At 37.4% G+C, this 21965-nt stretch overlaps 1 protein-coding gene across 1 annotated transcript in view; it reads right to left on the reverse strand.

Annotated features, from left to right (window-relative positions):
* The window catches only part of Tox (thymocyte selection associated high mobility group box), a 307599-nt gene that overhangs the window by 35631 nt on the left and 250003 nt on the right, over nucleotides 1-21965 (reverse strand). Inside the window, exon 4 of the mRNA XM_042666989.1 lies at nucleotides 14656-14937. Coding sequence (XP_042522923.1) covers nucleotides 14656-14937 — 282 coding nt within the window. The remainder of the gene's footprint in view (nucleotides 1-14655; nucleotides 14938-21965) is intronic.

Below are 21965 nucleotides of genomic sequence, written 5' to 3' on the forward strand. Positions count from 1 at the left end.
TAATTGCTGTAAATGTAGCATCAGGAGATTCATTTTGTAGTCACCTTATTGGATGAGCAATCTACAACTTGATTTTTTTCCTTGGGGGAATTCTTGTTTCCTAATAGTTATGATTTTAAAACCATAGGCACATATATCCAATAAAGAAGTCAGATGGCTTTTGGCTTTACACTTAAGTGTGTGGATGCTGTTGGAAAGACCTAGTAACGCCGATGATTTAGACAATGGCACAACCTAGATGTTAGATCAGTGCAGTCCAGTGAAATGATCTGCACAGACTGACAAATTCTGAAGCTCTTGAAATGTAACCAGTAAATAAGAAGCTAAAATTGAGGCATTTTCTAATTTAAATAGCTGCATAGGCCTTTGACTACCATAATAGAGAATCTCCTTATAAAACAATTTTAGAGATTTCTAGAGCAAGTTTTTTTTTTAACTCAGTCAGTCCCCAAGTATGAATAGTTGGGTATTTTAATTGTTATTCTAATATAACTGGGGAAGAGTACACCGAATATGTTTAAGACACCTATGTCTGAATGTTTCAGACATTCCTACTAACGAGATAGGATACCCCTTCTTCTATTTTTATGAAAGGCGGGATTGGGGCTGGGATTTCTCTCCAGCTCTCAAAGTACATGAATAGAGAGGGCTAAATACACGTATTCTGTTGCATGTGCCTGGCTGGCATGCACCATCTCCTGACAGTGGCCATTGCCATGGCTCATTCTGACCATCATCTTCTACTGTTGTGGAGCTTACTGCTCTTCCCTCTCTGCAAGTATGGTGTAATACATATGCATTCTCTAATGAGCTGGGTAGAGTATTTGTGTAAAATACTGCCACCACTATGGAGGAAACATGACCCACCAAGGGGCCTTTGTGCTCTTCTTTCACTATTTTTGTCTATGTTGTCTTGATTAATGTAAATTTCTGGAGCCTCATTTCTTCTACTGTAATGGTACAGTTGTACTATTCTCTAATTACAAAGAGGGTATATACTTACATGTTTTTAAAAATTTAAAGACATTTAAATATTAACTAGACACATTAGAAACTTCAAAAATAATTCATCGAATGAGTAGAAAGAAATGATCTTAATATTTAACAGCTTATAGTCATTGAGCTGGGAAGATCTGTCGAAATACCAAGAAAAAATAGGAAGAAAGCTGAGTGAATTCTTTTGTCTTTGTTTAGAAACACACATTTAGAAAGATGACTATTCTGAAATATTCTACTGAAGCAGATCAAAGGAGGCAGGGAATTCTTCACTATCATGTTAGCGGAGATTAACACTAGATGATGACTGCCTTTGGTCAGGTCTGGGTTGATCCTGTGAAACTGTTGGACACATCTAAATTTTGTCAGAGGACTAGCATGACAGGGTGATCATGTAGACTAGCTCCAAACTATACACACTGGCAGACACGACATAGCATAGTGGCTTGAAATTATGGCTGTACATTCAAATCACCTGGAAAGTTTTCATAACTACCTCGACTCTCACACCTTATACTACACTGATGAAGTCAGATTCCTAGAGGTAGAAGACTGGCCACAGTCTACTTTTCCAATCAGTGTTTAAATATCTTGAGGGGAAAAAATGGAAATAAGCAAAATCTCTCTGTGTTTCAAGGATAACTGGGTCTTCACAGCCAAGTTCCTCCAAGGGGTTGTTGGTTCTGGCTATATGCATCTGCTGCCATTACTTTATGTGCCTTCCCCCAGCATTCTGTACAGTCGCCAAAGGCCACACTGCTAATTCCAAAGGACTTTGTAGTGTTGTCCTCACTTGATTTCTCACTGTGAAAGCTTTCTCTTCCACCAGTCCTAGAATACCATCTTTTCTGAGTTTTACTCCTAGTTTATTGGCCTGGCTTGTTTCATAGTTATTTCTTGGGCTCATTATTTTTCACACAGCTATATGGGGTATCATTCCTGGTGGGATTTTTCCCCCCTTTACTGTAAATCCCCCTTTCCTATGAATTTGTACTGATTTAATCTTTAAGTATGTAGGGTTTCCATTGTGAATGGATGATGTCAACTTCATGATTCCCCTAAGCTTGCCTGCCTTCCTCCTCTCCTCTCCTCTCCTCTCCTCTCCTCTCCTCTCCTCTCCTCTCCTCTCCTCTCCTCTCCCCTCCCCTCTCCTCTCCCTTCCCTTCCCCTTCCTTCCTTCCTTCCTTCCTTCCTTCCTTCCTTCCTTCCTTCCTTCCTTCCTTCCTTCCTTCCTTCCTTCTTTCCTTCCTTCCTTCCTTCCTTTTTCTCTTTCTTTCTTTCTCTCTTTCCTTCTTTCTTTTTTTCTTTCCTTCTTTCCTTCTGTCTTTCTTGGTCGTGGGACTTGAACTCTGGACCTGGGCACTTTCCCTCAGCTCTTCAGCTCAAGGCTAGTGCTCTACCACTTGAGCCACATGCCCACTTCCAGTTTTCTGTGTTGTTTATTGGAGATAAGTGTATCACGGACTTTTCCTGCCTGGGCTGGCTTTGAATCACAACTCAGACTGTGAGCCTCCTGAGTAGCTAGTATTACAGGCATGAGCCTCTGGTGCCCGGCTCATCCCCTGAGTTTTCTATGCAAAGAAACAACTGCTATCTGGCATTTCTATTTGCAGATCTCCATGATAATTCAAACTCAACTCAGACTCCTGTCATGCACTTGTTTAGTTCTTTAGATTTCCATTCATAGCACATATTAAACCTATAATTATACAATAATATATATGGTTAAAGGCTCTTATATGGTGATTATAGTTAACAATGCTGTATTGTATATTTGAAATTTTCTACAAGAGTAGGCCTCAAGCATTCTTTTTTAAAAAAGAAAGAAAGAAAGAAGGAAAGAAAGAAAGAAAGAAAAAAGAAAGAGAAGGAACAAGGGAAAGGATGATAGAAGGAAAGAAAAGAAAAAAGTTAGACTCTGGTGGCTGTAGACCTGTAATCCTAGTCCTAGCTTGTTAGGCTGGTATCTAGAGGATTATGGTTTGAAGCCATTGTAGCAGAAAAGCCTGAAACTCTATCTTCAAATGACCAGCAAAAAGGGCTAGAACTGTGACCAAATGAGGTTAAATCGTAGTACCACAAAAACCTCTAAATATAAAGTTTAAAAATTTTTAAATAAAAAGAGAGAAAATGACATAGAAAGATGAGCAGGTAAGAATTGGAGGTGTTAATTAATTTGGGTAGGGCAATCATTTCACAATGTCAATGTATATCAAATCATCATGTTGTATACTATAAATCTATACAAATTTATTTGTCAATCACACCATAAAAAAGTTCTAGTTTTATTTCAAAATGGAAAGCGTGATCATAGCATCAGAAGGCTTATTTAATCAAATACTATTTCAAAATGAAGAGAGATACATAGATAAGAGAAACTATATCCATATGGAATATTGCCTAGGCTCATTTTAAATTTTAATTACAAATGATATGACACCTTGAAATATTCACACTTGCAGATTATATCAATCTTTTTGGAAAATAATCAAATGCCAGTCATAAAGATAAATCTATCATCCAATGTAAGCATTCTTATTAAAGGATTTCTCCAATTTGTTTAGCTTCCCTTTCACATTGTCCAAAACTGGTGGATACCCAAAGCACAGATACTTATTCGTATTTGCTTTGTAATGAATATTAGGACAGTTATCTTGTATGTTTGACAATAGGGCTCTAATTTCTGATCTGATGGGGCCCAGTAAAAAGTTCAAGTATCATGCATATCAAAACCAAATTGTGGAAGCAATGTTTAGCAACCCCATAGAAAATCCACAGTCCATTCAGTTGGTCATCAGGAAACCTTTTCACTTTGCTCTCATGTCTTGTACAGTCAGCAGGATGCTGTCTTTCTCAAGTTTTAGTATAGTAGAAGGAAGCATTTCATGACTTCTGCCTCCATACTTTCAATGCTCTGGAAACATTTTGTTTTTTAATGTGTAATGGGGGGTAGCTCAGGAGCTTCAATTGGGAATGTAGTTGTGTACCTGAGAGGCACTAAGCTAAGAAACTAGGGTGTTACCCCATTAAAGCAGACTACACATAACAGTGCTTCTCTTTGTCGTGCACTGGGTGAAAATAAAAAAAAAAGGTCATACTATGCCTTCCCTTTAAATTTATAATGATGTTTACTTTTAGCCTGAATTATTTTCCATGCAATAGAACTGGCATCCAAGAAGACTAACTTAAAAGATAGATATAAGATGGTCATTATTCAAGACATTCAATTACTCAATTACACTTTGGTAATTGAGCTGGATCATTCGTGGATCATGATATTCTGATGACTCATGGAACTGGCTTCATAGACCAACTTATGATGTGAAACAATGCTCTGATTTTCTTAAAAGACTTACATAAGGAGGATAAAACTGTGTGTGACAGATCATCATTTTTACAATAATAAAATATGCTTTGCAGAAAACTGTTAATTATATTTCCCAACGTTCTTGTACAAAGGCTTACTAAGTATGCCCAATAGCCTTGCTGTTAGGATAAAATATAACAGAATTTACTGATGTGGTTTGCTGTTTCCTTCATCCAAGTACTTGGGCAGTGCCTGGTAAAGCTATTTGCCTTGTGAACATTTGGCATTAAAATCCTGATATGTTGGTTTTTTTCTTTCTTCTTTTTTCCTAATTTATTTTCATGGAATTGATGCAGAAATGAGCTGCCATTTTGGACTCTGGGTAATAAACTGGGAATTTGTGGGCCTACTTTCTAAAGATAGTTGTTACTTATGTAAAAAGCACATGAAAAGTCTTCTTAAAAAAGAAATGGTTGCTACAATTTGATTTTCTTTTATGCCAGTAATGGATTGTATTTTGAAAATAGGTGGCTCTTCTGATCACAAACTATTCAGAATGAACACAATGATAATGAATATGATCCTGGTATAAAAATTAGAGGCATGGATTTATGTCCTTCTATTTTAATTTTGGCCATTTTCTGGATCTGAATTCCTGGCATTGATGGTTAAAACACTTGTAATTTTATATCTTAACTTTCTAAGAGGCTCTCTAACATTTACAGTCCAGCACAGCACACTGTCCCATTGAACTTTCTGGAATGATAAAATGTTCTCTGCACTGTCCAAAAGGTAGTCACAAGTGGCTACTTATATGTGACTAGTGCAACTGAAGAATTTAAAAATTAAATTTTTTAATGAGTTAATATGTTGGCAATCACAGGTTATTAATGGCTTCTATCATGGACTGAACAGTATTGAACACTGTTATAAGGTATAGTATTTGTGATACTGGTAGGGTTCTACAACTGAAGAGTTAAATTTAATTCCAGTGTCAAACTTTAAGGTATAAGAGATTTTTTCCTTTTGGTCCTTGTACTGGAGCTTTAACTATGGACCTTTTACTCTCTCCTAGCTTTATCACTCAAGGCTGTCACTCTACCTCTTGAGCTACTCCTCTACTTCTGGCTTTCAGCTGGATAACTAGAGATAAGATCTTTCTGATTTGGGTGCCTTGGCTGGCTTTGAACCATAATCTTCAGATCTCAGCCTCCTGAGTAGCTACAGCCACTGGTGCATGGCAGTATAGGGGAAAACTTACAATGCAAAATATACACTCCTTATGGTGAGAAGCACATTGAAAATAAGTAATAAGCCCTGTTAAATTTTATATCCTTCATAGCTTTAGTACATACCTTACATGAAGTAGATCATTATGCATTTCTGCTCTTGTATTCTACAGTACTACAGAAAGGCTTAGAATGGAACTAATAATAACTAAAGATACCACTGAACTGAATCCTAAATGTAGCCCTGATGACCTATGAACCTATGTCACATTTAATTAGAGACCTAATGACAAAATAAATGCACCCATAAATACATAAATATTACTCATAAATAATTATTATACATAAACTTTACACAGTGACACATGCGTTTGTAAATTACTTGTCAAAATAGACATATTTCTCAAATTTCTAGTTCACCTCTTGTCTTATATTGTTGCTTAATTATAGTAATGCATGTAACTTATTTATCACAAGAAAACAATTATTTAAAAATCATGTGCAGGGCTGGGAAGGTGGCTCAGTGGTAGAGCGCCTGCCTTGCATGCGTGAGGCCCTGGGTTCGATTCCTCAGCACCACATAAGCAAAAAGAAAAAAGCTGGAAGTGGCGCTGTGGCTCAAGTGGTAGAGCGCTAGCCTTGAGGTGAAGAGCCCAGAGTTCAGGCCCCATGACCCGACTCCCTCCACACACAAAAAAAAAGTAAAAAAAAATCATGTGCAAACAGTGTGGTTTAGACAATATTTCTTAAGTACCCAGAAGATAAATTCTTATCTCTGAAATGGAGCCAGAGGTGTGGCTCAGTGGTAAAGCACTTGCCAAAGCACGCACAAGGCCCTGGGTTCAATCCCCAGTATTGCAAAAGAAAAAAAAAGATGATCATGCAAAGAGATTACTAATATTGAAATGTCCCTAGAGAAGTTAGAAATGTCTATAAGCATATTTAAAATAAACTGCCATGGTCTCAAAGCCTTTAATGGGGCTGAGAGAGCTCCTTAATGCATACTAGCTTGCAGTAATCGCTGTAGTTTAAAATAGATTTTAATCAAGCACCATCTGCATAATAGGCTGAACAAACAACATAGAACTCCACTTATAACTCTTATCATATAAAGTAAATATTATAAAATCTTCACCATAGAAACAGGGCACACCACAGCACTTCTTGGGGGTGATACTGTTTCTATCAGTGAAGAGTTTACACCTTAAATTCTTTCTCTTTTTTTTTCTAAATGGTGCTATCTAAAAATCCCCTTGAAAATAAATTCAAATAAGCATGGAAAGCAAGTCATCTACTTACTATGAAATCAGCAAGGCTTTAATACTTCTTTCATTTTACAATTGGGCTTATTATTATCATTAATAATAACAGTACATTCAATGACTCAAAACATTAATTACAGAAAAACGCTTATGAAGGGTTTTACTTTTGAAATGATTCACTACTGCAGGGCATTGTATCAGTCCCAGAGTTTGTATTGTAAAATCAGTTTTAAGGATCTTTGATTCTGCCAAACAGAGCTGAGTATTATTTTTGGATGCATTTAGTACAGGCACTCAGTGGCCTTATGTGAAATAGAGAGTTTGGGCTACTTTCCAGAAAAAATTATTTTAATGAGAGAAAAAGAAAAGGTGGGTTGTAATGCTATACACCTACTCGTTAGACTTGTCAATTCTGTTGGACCCATTTGATCTTTTCTAAATTTGTCTGAGTTGGGCAATATGTTTACTTTTTTCCTCTCTTTGGTAGAGTGTCTTCTGTCTTATAAAGAACACAAGCTGTTGAGGTATGGTCCCGATGAATTAAATGCCAGGTGGCTATGTTAACTCTCACTTTATTTTTATTCCATGAATTAATCAAATTTGCTCAGTCATCTAGAATATATCTGAGAACATGTGCTCCTTGAAAATACTATACTCTAGTATAGTTTAATTATTTGAGTGGATTTTTAGAAACAATCATTTAGAAACTGTACTGGCTAGTTGGCCAGATTTGGTCATTTTCCCTAGCACTAGCTATAGTTTTCTAGGCTCAACAAATGGGTATTGTTCTCTGAAAAACTAAATGAAGGACATTTATTAGTTTGGTTACTCATATCTTGAAAATTCTTTTAAAATCATACATAGTATTCCATGTGAAGTGTTGAATAACTGCATAATATCTTGTAATATATTTCAGCATGGAAAATGCCAGAATTTCAAGTCCCAATTTTAAACATTCTGTCCCATTGCTAGATATAGTGACATGACATTTAGTTCTAACACTGTTTAATTTCACTTAATGTTGATAGAAAACTGTGCAACATTTTTTTTTATACCAGGAGCCTTGCCTGTAGATAGTGGCAAAATACAGACTACTTCTCTAAACTTTCATTTAATACTGCCATAGTGACATAACCTTTCTGTTCCTCTCTAGTATGGCAGAGCACATGCATTAACAAACTAACAAATTAGCAAAACAAAACAAAAAAAAAAGATCAGAGGCAAAAGCTAAATGAAAGTAGGAACTGAGAGAAACAAGTAGAACACTAAAGGCAGCTTTCATCTTCAAGGTGTGGATGAATCAGTTGGGATACGGGGCTACAGTACTCAGAAAAGGCCGGGAAGTATAGCTGTGGCTCAAGTGGTAGAGTGCTAGCTTTGAGCAAAAGAAGTTCAAGGACAGAGATCAGACCCTGAGTTCAAGCTTCAGGACTGGAAAAAAGAAAAAGAAAGAGAGAGGGGTGGGGAGAGGGAGGGAGGGAGATGGAGAGAGGGAGGGAGGGTGGGGGAGCGAGCGAGGAAGGAAAGAACACAAAGCCCAATGGCTCACCAATGGCAGGATGTTCACAGAACTACATTATAGACAAAAAGAATCAGCCTCAGTGCAAGGGTGAAGTGAAATAATTTTCCTTGTGTGTGTCCTCCTAGAGCTTCAAGAATTATAGTATGAAATCTTGATACTAAAGGGGAAAAGTCCCATGGTAATTCAGAAACAGGTGAAAAGTCTTGTGATACCTAAATGAAGCCAGTATTTGCAAGGATTTATAGCACCAAGTGGCTGGTTGGAAAACTGAAAGCCAAATGTGATTTTAGGTTCTCATGGCCCCATTAAATTTGGCAGAAAAAAACACAAATCACCTTTAGAAGCATCTATTTTCACATTAGATTTATAATAATTCTTACAAAATTTCAATTATCAGCTATCATCCCTATAGCCAAGAACAAAACAATCAAAAACAATTGAGCTGGTGACTTTGGCCAATGCCTGTAATTCTAGCTAGTCAAGAATCTGAGAGATGGATCACTGTTTGAAGTCAGCCTGTTCAGACAAATCCAAGAGACTTATCTCCACTTGACTAGCAAAAAAGCCTGAAGTTGAGCTGTAGTTCAAGAGGTAGAACACCAGCCTGAGCAAAAAAACTAAGGGACAACACCAAGGCCCCGAGTTCAAGCTCTTCTATTGGCATACCCACAAAAAACAATTCATACCATAAAAACTTCATACATTGGAATTAGCCTAGAGAGGATATGAAACAAATGTATTTAACATGTTTAGATGAATAAAAATGATTAGAGCAAATAACCAAATAGGAGAAAAACATAATTCTAAAAACATATTTACAATTAAAACCTCAACAGATGATTTTGCGTTTTGGAGTTGTGAAAGAAGGGGCTAGAACATCTAACCTCATCCTAATTTCCTGAGAGTTAGAGAATGAAATGGGAACAAGAATGCACTCTAAACAATATGGGACAAAAGTAATGGTTAAAAATTCCTGGAAATGATGGAAGACAGTGATAATTCAATTGAAGATATATGTGAAGAAACCCACATAAGTCACAATAAAGCTCCAGGACAACACAAGTAGAAGATCTCCAACCAGTCAGAGAGTAAAGGCAGATTACTTTCAAAGAAAGAGAGGGAAACTGTACTCTTTCAAAGGTAACAATGGAAACCTAGAGTCAATAGAATTATAGAATGCCAAAAGAGAATTGTCCATCTGGAATTCTTCACCTAGCAAAATTATGTCCCCAGAAGATCCTACCAAAAGGACATTTTAAAGCTATCAAATTATGTCAGGTTAAAAAAATAAATCTGTAAGTAAACCCAAAGGAAATAATAAAACATAGTAGTTCAAAAAGTTTATTAAATTAAGTAATTATATCAAATTATAATTCAAATGAACAATAGTCATAAGAACTAAAAATACAAAGAGGAGGAAAGGTGTTTGGGTTGAAAGTAATCCCAGAGAAAGAACAAAGGTTATCAATCTACTTTAACCTTTCCCAGTGGTGTCCCTGGGGAGGCTACTAAAAGAAGTAGAAGGATATAAAATTATCAATCTTAAAATCAGAAATAATGAAACAAGAATAAGCCAAATAATTTTAAGGAGATAAGACAAGGTAACATACAACATTTGTGGGGCAAATAACATCACACTTGAAAAACAAACCAAAGGACTTTAGTATGTATATTAGCTAGCGTAAGTGCTATAAAAGTTCTTTTCAAAAGTAAAAGATCATCTAACTATATGTCATTTACAAGAGATACATATAAACCATAAGGATACTTTCAACAGAAAAAAAGTAGAAGAAAGAATAAATATATACTGTGATTCTTAGCCTATAATTTCCCTCAAGGAAAACCTGTGCCAAAAATATACTTGTAATGCCAGATACTTTAAGTGTCTTAAAGTGTCTGTTAAATTACAAGTACTGGATTACAGGCTTAGAACCACAAGCTGTCTAAGTTTATATTTCTTTGATGTATTACTATATGTCTCATTTATGACTTAAAGCTGTCAACACAGCTTCAGAGCAATCAAAATCATGGGAACTGTTTATAAGGTGGTAATTAATTCTAGTGATGTATTTACAATATTTCTCTCTGTCAAAACAGACTTATTTTGTTTAATTGTTCAATTAGGCAAACTGGAATCAATATGTAATTGCTTAAGAGAGCACAAAGTATTAAGAGGGAAGCTTTAAAAGGTGCCTTTTCTCCTGTGGAACTCAATATTTCTTTTTTGGTTCTCCTGTTAAAAAATGATTTAAATGATCTTTTTGACTTAATGCTGTTTCCCATTTAACCGTAGCTGTTGCAATACAACATCCACATAAATCCTCCTCCTCAAATAGAAAGGAAAAATATCACTTTAATTCTTAACTGTGATAAAAAAATACTCCAGCACTTCATCAGAGGATTTTTCTAGCAATTTAATAAATACAAGTTAGATAAATCAGAAAGAGGTTCCGGGGTGGGGGGGGTTTCCGGTCGTGGGGCCTGAACTCTGGGCCTGGGCGCTGTCCCTCAGCTCTTCAGCTCAAGGCTAGCGCTTTACCACTTGAGCCACAGCGCCACTTCTGGCTTTTTTCTTTTTGCTTATGTGGTGCTGAGGAATTGAACCCAGGGCCTCATGCATACAAGGCAAGAGCTCTACCACTGAGCCACCTTCCCAGCCCCATCAGTAAGAGGATTCTGAATTGAAGAAAAAGTAAAGAATGGTAAGCAGACTTGGAATGGGAGGGTAAATTTTTTTGAGATGGAAAATATACTTAAGAAATACAGGACTTTGTGAATGTTTATGGAGGCAAAAAAATCTATTTTTAACTCACTCATTCTTGAGAAACATATCCCTATACCTGCACAAATCAATAATTGAAGAACCTATCATTATAGGGTATGAAATCTATCCAATGCTTATACAGTCACTAATAGAGAACCAGATATTACTTGGGGATATGAATATTGAGTAACTGGATAGGAAACCCAGCGGAAAGATTCCATGCACCAGCATGGAAACCTATAACATACAAATTTTTGCTTCAGCAAAATCATGAAATTTAGATTTAAGAGGTTAACAGTAACCCATAAATTTAATTTCAGATTTCTGTTCACTTATCTACTCAAATAAGTTGAAGAATGTGAAAAATACAGTTGTAATTAAGAATAATCTTACATAATAGGTACATTTAGAAGATAATAACTGATCTTGCACTTAATTTCCTGACATGTCAGTAAGTAATACTGATAAAGATACAAGCCGGATACTGTATACAAACTGATCTTTACAATGAGCAGAACATTAACTTTTTCTCCCCCTTAAAATATAATACATATCATTCCTGTTTAGGAAATTGACTAGAATCATATATACATAATCCAACATTCATATCACTATCCACAAATCAATTCTTGGTGTGTACAGTTAGGTCCTGGTACTCATTGGCCATTAGGTGCCATTAGAGTATTTATTGGTGGGACTCAGATAACAAAGAGAGATCATAAGGGTGGAGGGAATTGACATTGCAATGTTGGTTGTGCAGCTGTTGTGATATTTGGGCATAGCAGATGATAGAACCAGTAATGAGAAGACAACACAGAAATGACTGTCACAAAGGAAGTTCATGCTGAAGGGTCCACAGATCACAAAGGCAGGTATGCCAGCCATATGAGGAAGCATCCAGGAAGCAGAAAGAAGGATAGGGCTGAGTCTGATTCAGGGCTCTGTGAGAAATTTTAGTGAATAGCTTGAATAATATCATAAGGCTCTGAACAATAGGGCATGTCTCTAGTTGTCTGTTTAGTTGCCCTGGAGTGGGGGAGACTGATCTGGTGTGTGAGAGTTTGATAAGGAGATGGTTAAGCTGTGTAAAGGATCCCTCACATCCATTCCAGGGGACCACAAAGTGGTAGGCAGGCACAGGAGAAAGATTATTATAAGGTTTATTAGAGGAGCCATATTTCCCCCAAGAAGAAGCACATGGCACCCTTCACTATCCAGGTAGCAGGAGGGTCTGGGGACACGAAGTGAGGTAGATGGGAGCTCAGGTGGGTCTGGGAGGAGAGGGAGGGGCCAGATCTATGGTGGGAACTCCTGGGCTGAAAAGGTCAGGGTGTGTGTGTGTGTGTGTGTGTGTGTGTGTGTGTGTGTGTGTGTGTGTGTGTGTGTTGGATACTGGGTCTTCAACTCAGGTCCTTATGCTATTACTTCCCTTTTTCACTCCAGGCTGTCATTCTACCCCTTGACCTATATCTCTAATTTTGGCTTTTTGTTGATTAATTGGAGACAAGAGTCTCACAGACTTTATTGCCTGGGCTGGCTTTGAACCATGATTATCGGATCTCAGCCTCTTGAGTTAGCTAGGATTACAGGTGAGAGCTACCGGTGGCACATGACTTGGTTTGTATATCAAAGCAGAGCTCACAGGGGAGTCTTCTGCTCCCTCTAGGAAGGGTAAGTCCTTTAAGGGACAGTCTCTCCAGGACAAAAGCCACAGCACCAAACATGTAAAAAATATAGTTACTTCTGTAGCCTTGTCTTTTTATCAGGCTACATCAATATATGGATCACAATTCATCTGCACCTTTAAAAAATAAATATAGCTACTGGAAATTAATCCATTGTTAAAAACCCATTGGTAACACCTCATTGCATTGTGCAGCCTGGGGTCAGTTTAATTTCCCCCATAACAAAGTTCTCATAAAAATGAAAGGAAAACAGAATGGTAACACAGTCACTCTACTTTAAGTTCTGCTCCTGGAGGGCAAGCAGGCTCTGCCTTCCTCTCAGCCAAGTCAACATGCAGTACCTGCATCACCCAGACAACTGACACATTTGGAAGAGGTCACATCTGCATCCGCTGAGGTCACATCTGGACTGGATGTGGCCATACCTTTCTCCCACTTGGTTCCACCTCCCTTTAACCTGGCCACAACTTTCCTGCCCCTACCCCAGATAAGGCTTAGCCCAGAGCCAGATGCCCTCTTTCCTAGCTGTGTGGAGTGCCAACCTGGCCGGGTGCCAGTCGGAATGATGAATAAACCTACCTCTTACCTGACTTCCACATGTGTGGCATTGTTCTTACTCGGTAGCCTCTTTAAAAACCTAACATCTACTAGTAAGATTTTTAAAGAAAAAAAATAGGAGAAATAGATAATATTTATTTAAAAGTGAATGTTTTCGACAGTAAATAGTCACAAGAGTCCTCACCAGGATGATTCTGGATGGTGCATGACTCAACAATAACAAAGGCAGAAAAAGATTAGTGATTTTAGAATTCTGGTGCATCCATTTTTTTCAAGTTGCCTCTAGTACTATAAAGAGCTAACTGACTTTTGTAATTAATTTCTGGTCTAAGAGCATTTAAGACCCATCTTTTAATCTAATAACTTAGCAGAATGGCACTACAGGACAGACAAGTAACACAACCACACTGGCATAGTGGTAACAAAATGTATTAAACAAATACACAGCCCTCTGTTTTGGGAAGGCAGTCAGCCATTTTTTTTTGTCCTTACATGACCTTAGCCTCAATATGGAATGGTTGTTTGAGAGATCTTAAGGTGTGTTTGTGCACACACACACACACACACACACACACACACACGCACACGCACGCACACGCACGCACACACACACACACACACACACACACACACACACACACTTGCTGACTTCTCTGTACTCACATAGGGCTGTTGCCTTCTTAAACCAGTAACACTGAAATAGATGTTTTTGAATGAATGACATTAGGCTTCAATTTGGCAGTTGAGTCCTACAATATTTATTCTGTCTTACTCATCTCTGAGGACCAGGCACTTTGAGGTATAAATGACTTTAATTCTAAATACATTTGTGTTGAGAATATGTTTTAGGGACTTAAAAGTATAATTGGTAGCTGGGCACCAGTGGGCTCATGCCTGTAATCTTAGCAGTTCAGGAGGCTGAAATCTGAGGATCATGGCTTAAAGCTTGCCCAGGCAGAAAAGTCTGTAAGACTCTTATCTCCAATAAACTACTCAGAAAAAGCTGAAAGTGGCACTGTGGCTCAGGTGGTCGAACACTAGCCTTGAGCTAAGGGACAGCATCCATGCCCAGAGTCCAAGCCCCAGGACCAGAAAAAAAAAATGTGTAACTGGCCAGCCATATGGTTCAACCCTTCTAGTATGTAACCTTGTGCTTCATCAATCAAGTGTACACTCTCCATTTATATTTCACCTTTGAAGAATAAAAACTTAGACTCCTCACAGTGAGATCAAGAAGGGTATATCCTTTTCCTCGAGGGGTAAATCTATACTCTTCATAGGGAGGTCAAGGAAGGAGACAAACATGTGTCCTAAAAGTCACCTAATTCCTACCTTAGAGGTATCATCGCCTTCATCTTCATGCACTGAACTGGATGGAGAAGGAGTTGCAGACTTGCTCCCTGGTGGAGAGGGTGAATTGTGTGGGACGTTGCTTCCTGCCATGTTCAAACCAAGCTGAGCACTCAGCTGGGATTGGTTGATGGTGGTCAGCTGGCCATGCTGCATCATGCCTGGTTGCTGCCTGAGGTCTGCAGGCTGAGCCCTTGGCCTCATGGCTGCCATCTGGGGATGGGAGCTGTACTGAGCTCCTTCTGGATTCCGTATATCTTGCATCTAAAATAAACAAATGAATAAATAAACTAATTAATTAAAATACATAAACTTTCAGAAACATGTTTATGGCAAAATTTTTCTTTTAATTTTGTAGACTCCAGGATATTCTGTTGAGCTATGTACATGTAAGTTTTTTTCTGGGGGTATAATAATCCAAATTGTATATCAACTTAAAGAGTTCCAAATGCTGGGCACCATGATTCTTGCTTGTAATCCTATACTCTGGAGGCTGAGATCTATATTTCATGAATCCAGGAAATCTTCTCTGGCAGAAAAAAACATAAAAGAGACTCTCTCTCCAATTATCCAGTAAAAAGCTGGAAGTAGAGTTGTGGCTCAAAGCGACAGAGCACCACCCTGGAGCAAAAAACCAAGCAAGTGCATGTGGCCCTTAGTTCAAGCTCAAGTACTGGTACACACACACACAAAATAAGAGTGCCAAGTGAAGAAATGGGAGATGTAGCTCAGCATTAGTGTGCCTTCCAAACATGTTCAAGGTTCTAGGTTGTACTCTCACAGTTACAAACAAATAAAGTAGAATTTGATAGTAAATGCTTATAACCATTCTGTCATAGTGATATGTAGACACATCATGTATATTATGATAGTATATTTATATGGTATGTTTCAAACCGTTGATGCTTATTCAAGTGACCAAATTGTCCAATTAATGATTATAACATCACATACATTCATTAAACCTCATTTCCCCCCATTCTGATCATTAAAGAAAGGTTTTAGAAGTTCATAAATGAACTATCATTCTCAGTGTAATTCTTTATAGGCTAATATTAGTCAGAATGACTTCCTAACTAACAGACTCAGAATGTTTAAAGACTGGTATTGGTCAATCGATTATTGGAATGATTTGGCGGCACAGTCAGATTTGAAAGTAAAACTGTAAAATTGCAAGGTCACCATATATCAATCCATTATGCTATTTGGGTCACTGCTTTTTAGCCCTAATGAGACTCACTCTTGTAATTCAAGCAATGAATTTCATCTCTGCAAGGATTAGAATTAAAAGCATTGGAGGATGAAATGCTTAACGTTATCTAGAGGTCAAATGCATTGTGTAAGATGAGTATGATGGATTTCACTTAATATTTCTGCAGTATTTTCAATCTTAAAATAATGGTGAGTATTTTGTGGTACCCCCTTAGAGGGCTTGACAAATTTAGGTAGGTGAAGAACAATTAAGACAAGAAAGAAAAAATAACTATGGAAAAAAGAAGGTATAGTGAGGGAATATGTACTTAAAAATGCTTAAAATTACATGCTGAGTCCGAGAAAAATCAAACTAATAACATTATTCTACTGTTTCCTTTAAAAACATTACTACATTAAATATGCTTAGTAAATACCAAAAATACTACTGTGACTTGGAAATATTGTGAAGGTCAATTGAGGAGCCTGGTGTAGGCTTTACTTCTAGTTTTGTCTATGATAATAAGATTACTTTCTAACAATGAGCTGTAGTCATGTCATGAAGCTGAAATGATCTGTAGCTGTTCAGGGCCCCATGCTTGCCCTATATTCTTTCTCTGTAACAGGTTGATAGATCCAGCTCTGAGGTCTCAATCAAGATTTCACTCCAACTGGACCTCTCTATCTTCGGACTAAAGTCTCAGTGTCTTAGACATGTGCTCCTCTAGGCTGGCTTCACCATTTTGTAGCTCTCACTCTTGTAGTTTAAACTTTTTTTCCCAGTAACCCAAACTGTGTACCTCTCATTCTCTAAAAGCAGCTCATAATTCCTTTTCATGAAGTCTTTCATTAAGTACCTATTACTATTTAATGACGCATGTTATAGTGACAGGATCTTTCAGAGACACTCAGTTTATAGGGGAGGAAATTTGGGAGATGTAGATACAGTACAAATAGTTGGTTGTTGGTTGAAAAAATGTATATGTAATTATAAATTAACAAATAAGAAAAACCTAGACAGGTTAGATGGCTTGCCATAAACCGGTTTAGAATTAAAAATCTGCATTACCCAATTTCAATCCTAAATTCTTCCCATGGAATTAAGCAGCTGATTCCACATTTTACATATCCCATAGAGAGGGTTTTAATCAATTAGCAGTAATTAATAATTCTTTTCAAATGTTGTCTATTTGAATTATCAATTGTTTTTTCTTAATCCATTCATTTATATTGCCTCCACTGACACTTACTAAAGTCTGTATTTCTTCTCAAATGTTCTTAGAACCTCTACAACTGATCTTCCTATGACAGCTTTCACAGAAAATTCTGACATTTTTAGAAGCTATCAAAAAAAGCCAAAACTGACTTTTCTAAGTACAGAGAAAAGCCTGCTGTAGTGATGCATGCTTGTAGTCCCAGCGCGTCCTTCAAAATAGAGATAGGGGGCTGGGAAGGTGGCTCAGTGGTAGAATGCTTGCCTTGCATGCATGGGGCCCTGGGTTTAATCCCTCAGCACCACATAAGCAGAAAAAGCTGGAAATGGCACTGTGGCTCAAGCGGGAGAGTGCTCGCCTTGAGCTGAAGAGCTAAGGCCAGAGTTCAGGTCCCATGACTGACAAACAAAAAATAGAGATGGGGGGACATAGTCTGAAGCCACTCATGTGGAAGCATGAGATCCTATTCGAAAAACAAACTAAAAGTCAGAAGGACTGAGAGCACAGCTGGAGTGGTAGAGCTCTTGCCTATTAAGTGCAAGCCCTGAGTTCAATCTTCAGAAACACACACACACACACACACACAAATATGCATAAGTGGTAATATGCACTGTTTTGCTATTTTCAGGCTTACTCTCAAATGTCCTAATGTTTCCTACTGTTAGCCCTTTATCATATAGGGGCATGGAATATGTGCCCATAGATGACCATTGTGCTATACAGCAAACTCTCCTCTCCCAAGTTTAAAAGTCAGTGTATCACTAGGCACTTGTGGCTCATGCCTGTAATCCTAGCTACTCAGGAGGCTGAGATCTGAGAATCAAAGTTCAAAGCCAGCCTGGGCGGGAAAGTCTGTGAGACTCTTACTACAATTAACCACCAGAAAACTGGAAGTGGAGCTGTAGCTCGAAGTGGTAGTCTTGAGCAAAAGAGCTCAGGGACAGTGTCCAAAGTTCTCCACACCCCCTCAAAAGTCAGCTTATCCTCAAAGCTCCAAGAACTTTCTTACATTGACCTACCATTTTCTTTGCACTTTCTTTCTATACTTTAAAATTTTTTTTCTAGACAGTCATCATCTCCATTAATCCCATGACTAAGGCATTTTCAATCCTTCTTGAGAGCTCTTCTTAATTCAATGTTATTCCAAGTATTCAAAAAGTATTATGTGTATCAATATATAAATGGAGGAGTGACTAATATCCTTATAAGTTTAACCAGCTGATGAGTTCTTTTTCTTTTTTTTCCTTTGAACTTCACTAGCATTAATCATCAGATGAAAAGATTTGGTTAGTGTCTACTTTTTTGTAGGAACATCAGGCTATTCTTTCTAACATTCTTCTTTTGTCCTTGAGGAAGAAGCCTCTGGTAAGCAACAGTTTGGCTTAGCAAGTAACAAATGAGAGCATTCATGACTCCCTTGCAGCTACATATAGTCAGTTCACCATGAAATATAAGTGAAAATGTTGTACAGAGGCTTTCAAGAAGTTTCCTTAAAAAGAAAAGCTCCTCTACTTTTGCTCTTTGCTTCTTAATATTGGTGAAAATACGGGCTAATGATTCAGGCAGTACTCAAAGAATGCAGGTGAAACAAAGAAGAGGTTAAGTGTCTGGTTATCATGGAGTTGGACAACTTACTACTATGGTGTCTTTATTGTGATCATCTCTGCAGATTAATATGTCGTCAATGGGGCTTTCTCTTATATTCAACTGAATATAATCTTAAATAATACAATGTAATTCATTAAAATCCAACATAGCAGCGATTCAATCTACAACTCTTCACTACTGTAGCCTTTGAATCTAGCACAGGTAGTGTGATACAAGTAAGTCCTCACATATTTCTTGAGTTACATTGAAGAGATCTTTTATTCTAGCACTGCTAGGACTCATTATACTGGCTTCATGGAAACAGTAATATAAATCTCTGTTAATCTCTTGGGAATGCCATTAGCTAAATACAGGGCTAAGATATCTAGAAGGTACTTTCTAATGTATTTCTCATTTTCTTTATTTTCAAGGGAAGTAAACTTTCTATTTTCATGTTGTCTTGGCTAAAAGTCATTTACATCATTAGTATATTAGTTTTGAATAGTTCTGAATGTTCTTCTCCCCACTTGAAAAATCTAGTCCATTTTAAAGTGCAGCTAGAATTTACTTTTTCAAAAACCTGATATGTTATGTTAAACCTTCCATATATGCTATTTAGGACCAAGATATAAATTTAAAATTTATATGATGGAGTAGTATTATAGTGGTGAAAAGGAAATTTCATGTGAATTCCTCCAAAACTTTTTCTAACTTATGCGAAGTGAAAAATCGTACTAAAATCTGTCAGGAAACAAAAGTAGATATGGAATATTCATTCTTCCTCAGGATCTGCCTTGTCCTAATATGTGTTTGTTCCTGAAGAATACCGGGTGGAAGAACTGAACTCAAGTGATAAACTTCACAGACATTTTATAGGTACTTTTTAGAGCCCATGTCTACCTTTATTTCCTTTGGATTTTCTTTGAAAAGAAAAAGAAAAACATTATGTTGCCATGTTGCATTATCATTTTTAAAATATCATTTTTTGGTGTAACTGGAATACATCTTGCCCCTCCTCAAAGAATTTGCAGTAATGTTGGCTGGATTATTTACTAAAGAGTGTGAAACTTGCACATGTCGATGATACAGACCAAACTGAAGACCTTAGTGTCAGTGTTAAAGCTGTGTGTGTTTCACAATTCTTCTTATATTTGCTGTTCCATTGAATATCAGCAACCTTCCAGTCCAACATGCAAGCCTTGAAAGTTATCATTATCTTTGCCTCTAGCAGACAGTCTATATCAAAACAGTTGTACACATAAAACTCTAACGACTCCTTGGCTCTCTGCTCAGATCCAGCTGTTTGAGTGAATAGCAGTTGGTGAACAGAGTTCTGGAACAGGGGTAGCCCTGAGGGTCTCCTTGCTAATGGGGCTCACCAGCTGCTGCTTTCTGTAGTCTAGGCAGTTGATGCCTGGATGTGTGCCAGATGTAGCAGGAGCAAGAGAATGTGAAGAATCTCTGAAGCCTTGTTTGTTACCCCTGTCTGTCAGCATTTGACACTCTTTGCCATGGAGAACTTTCCCTAGGGCCATGAGGAGACCCTGCTGGCTTTGGCTGTGACAAGTGCTTGCTCTCAGTCCCTTTTATGTGCACTATCAAACACATACCATTCTTAGCATCTAAAGAAATACTTTGGAGCCCTACTCTGGGTTGATTGTGCTGCCTTGCAAGATTAATTAGGGCAGGGAGGCAAAGCAGTTTCATTTTTTTCTTCAGAATAATCTTACTCCGAAGAGTCTATGAGAAGAATGTAAATGCTGATATTATTTAAGTCCCCAATTCTATTACATTTTTTTAACAGGGATTCAATTAATATGTAAATGTATACACCAGCAAATTGTGTGGGTAAATTTAATAATGAAATTTTATTTATCATTTTCCTAAATGCATTTCCAAGAGAGAGTATAATTATTTGTTGTCCAAACAAATTAACTAAATTGTCCTTACAAGATCTTGGGTGAGCTATTTGTTATTTAGCAATGTGTAACTTATGTAAACTTTAACATTATGTTATTAGGTGTTTGACACTGAACACTGATAATGTGAAAAAAGAAAAAATATGGAACAATACCTATTCACAGTACAAGCTACATTTGTGTATGTGTGTGTGTGTGTGTACACGCGCGCCATCAGTACTGGGGCTTGAACTTAGGACCACCTGGGTGTATCTCTGAGCTTTTGTGTTCAAGACTAGAGTTATACCACTTGAGTCAAACTTCTACTTCTCCCTTATAGGTGGATAATTGAAGATGAGTCCTATAGACTTTCCTGCCTGGGCTGAATTCAAACTGAGATACTCAGATCTATGCCTCTTGAGTAGCTAGAACAACAGGTGTGAGCCATTGGCACCCAGTGACATGAGCTCTGCTTTTAAAGAAAGATGAGTTTCAAAAGAAAGATGGGACACTTCTATCTATCTATCTATCTATCTATCTATCTATCTATCTATCTATCTATCTATCTATCTATCCATCCATCTATCTATCCATCTATCATCTATCTATGTATCATCTACATATATATATATGAGACATCTTTTTATATTAATATACTTAGATCTGTATCTATAGATCTATGCTTGTAATGAGAGTTGAATTCAGGGCCTTCTATTTTCACTTGGCTTTTCTTTTTTTTTAATTTTGGCTTTTCAGTCATTAATTGGAGATAAGGGTCTCATGGAATTTCCTGTTCTGGCTGGCTTCAAACCTCAATCCACAGATCTCAGCTTCTTGAATAGGCTTACAGGTGTGAGATACCAATGCTCTGCTCAAAAATATATTTTTATCATTAACATTTTCCGTTAAAGTAACTTGACCCTGAATCTTCTTAAGGTTTACTTATGATTATTCAACAAAGCTGTTGACCTGTTCAGATTATACCCTTTGCATTTGTACTATAATGTGTGGGCTGAGCTTTGCTCACAAGAGGTGTCATCTTGAATATTCAAAGTCTTCTGTATTCATACATGCTGGTGCCTGCTCACATCTCCTTCCCCTTGAGCTGCCCAGGGAAGGGATTGAGTAATGTGCTGGATTTTCAGAGTACTTTCAAAAGACTGTGTGCATTGAAACAAAAAGAATGATTTGGAAAGGCAAGTGCTAAGAAAATTGGGAAGCTCTTAGAGACATGGCCTCTGGGATTTGTGGTTTACCTGCCAGAACTAGCTCTGTATATTTATAGCACTACGAGTCAGCTGAAATGGTTCTTCATACTATATTTAATCCTGAGAATTTAACTTGCTTTCTTATACTTCCCGCTGGAATGTTAATGGGATGCTAGTAAAAATGGAGATGTCAA

This window comes from Dipodomys spectabilis, unplaced genomic scaffold, assembly GCF_019054845.1.
Source record: "Dipodomys spectabilis isolate Male_0828 unplaced genomic scaffold, ASM1905484v1 ptg000015l, whole genome shotgun sequence".
In the NCBI taxonomy this organism is placed as follows: domain Eukaryota; kingdom Metazoa; phylum Chordata; class Mammalia; order Rodentia; family Heteromyidae; genus Dipodomys; species Dipodomys spectabilis.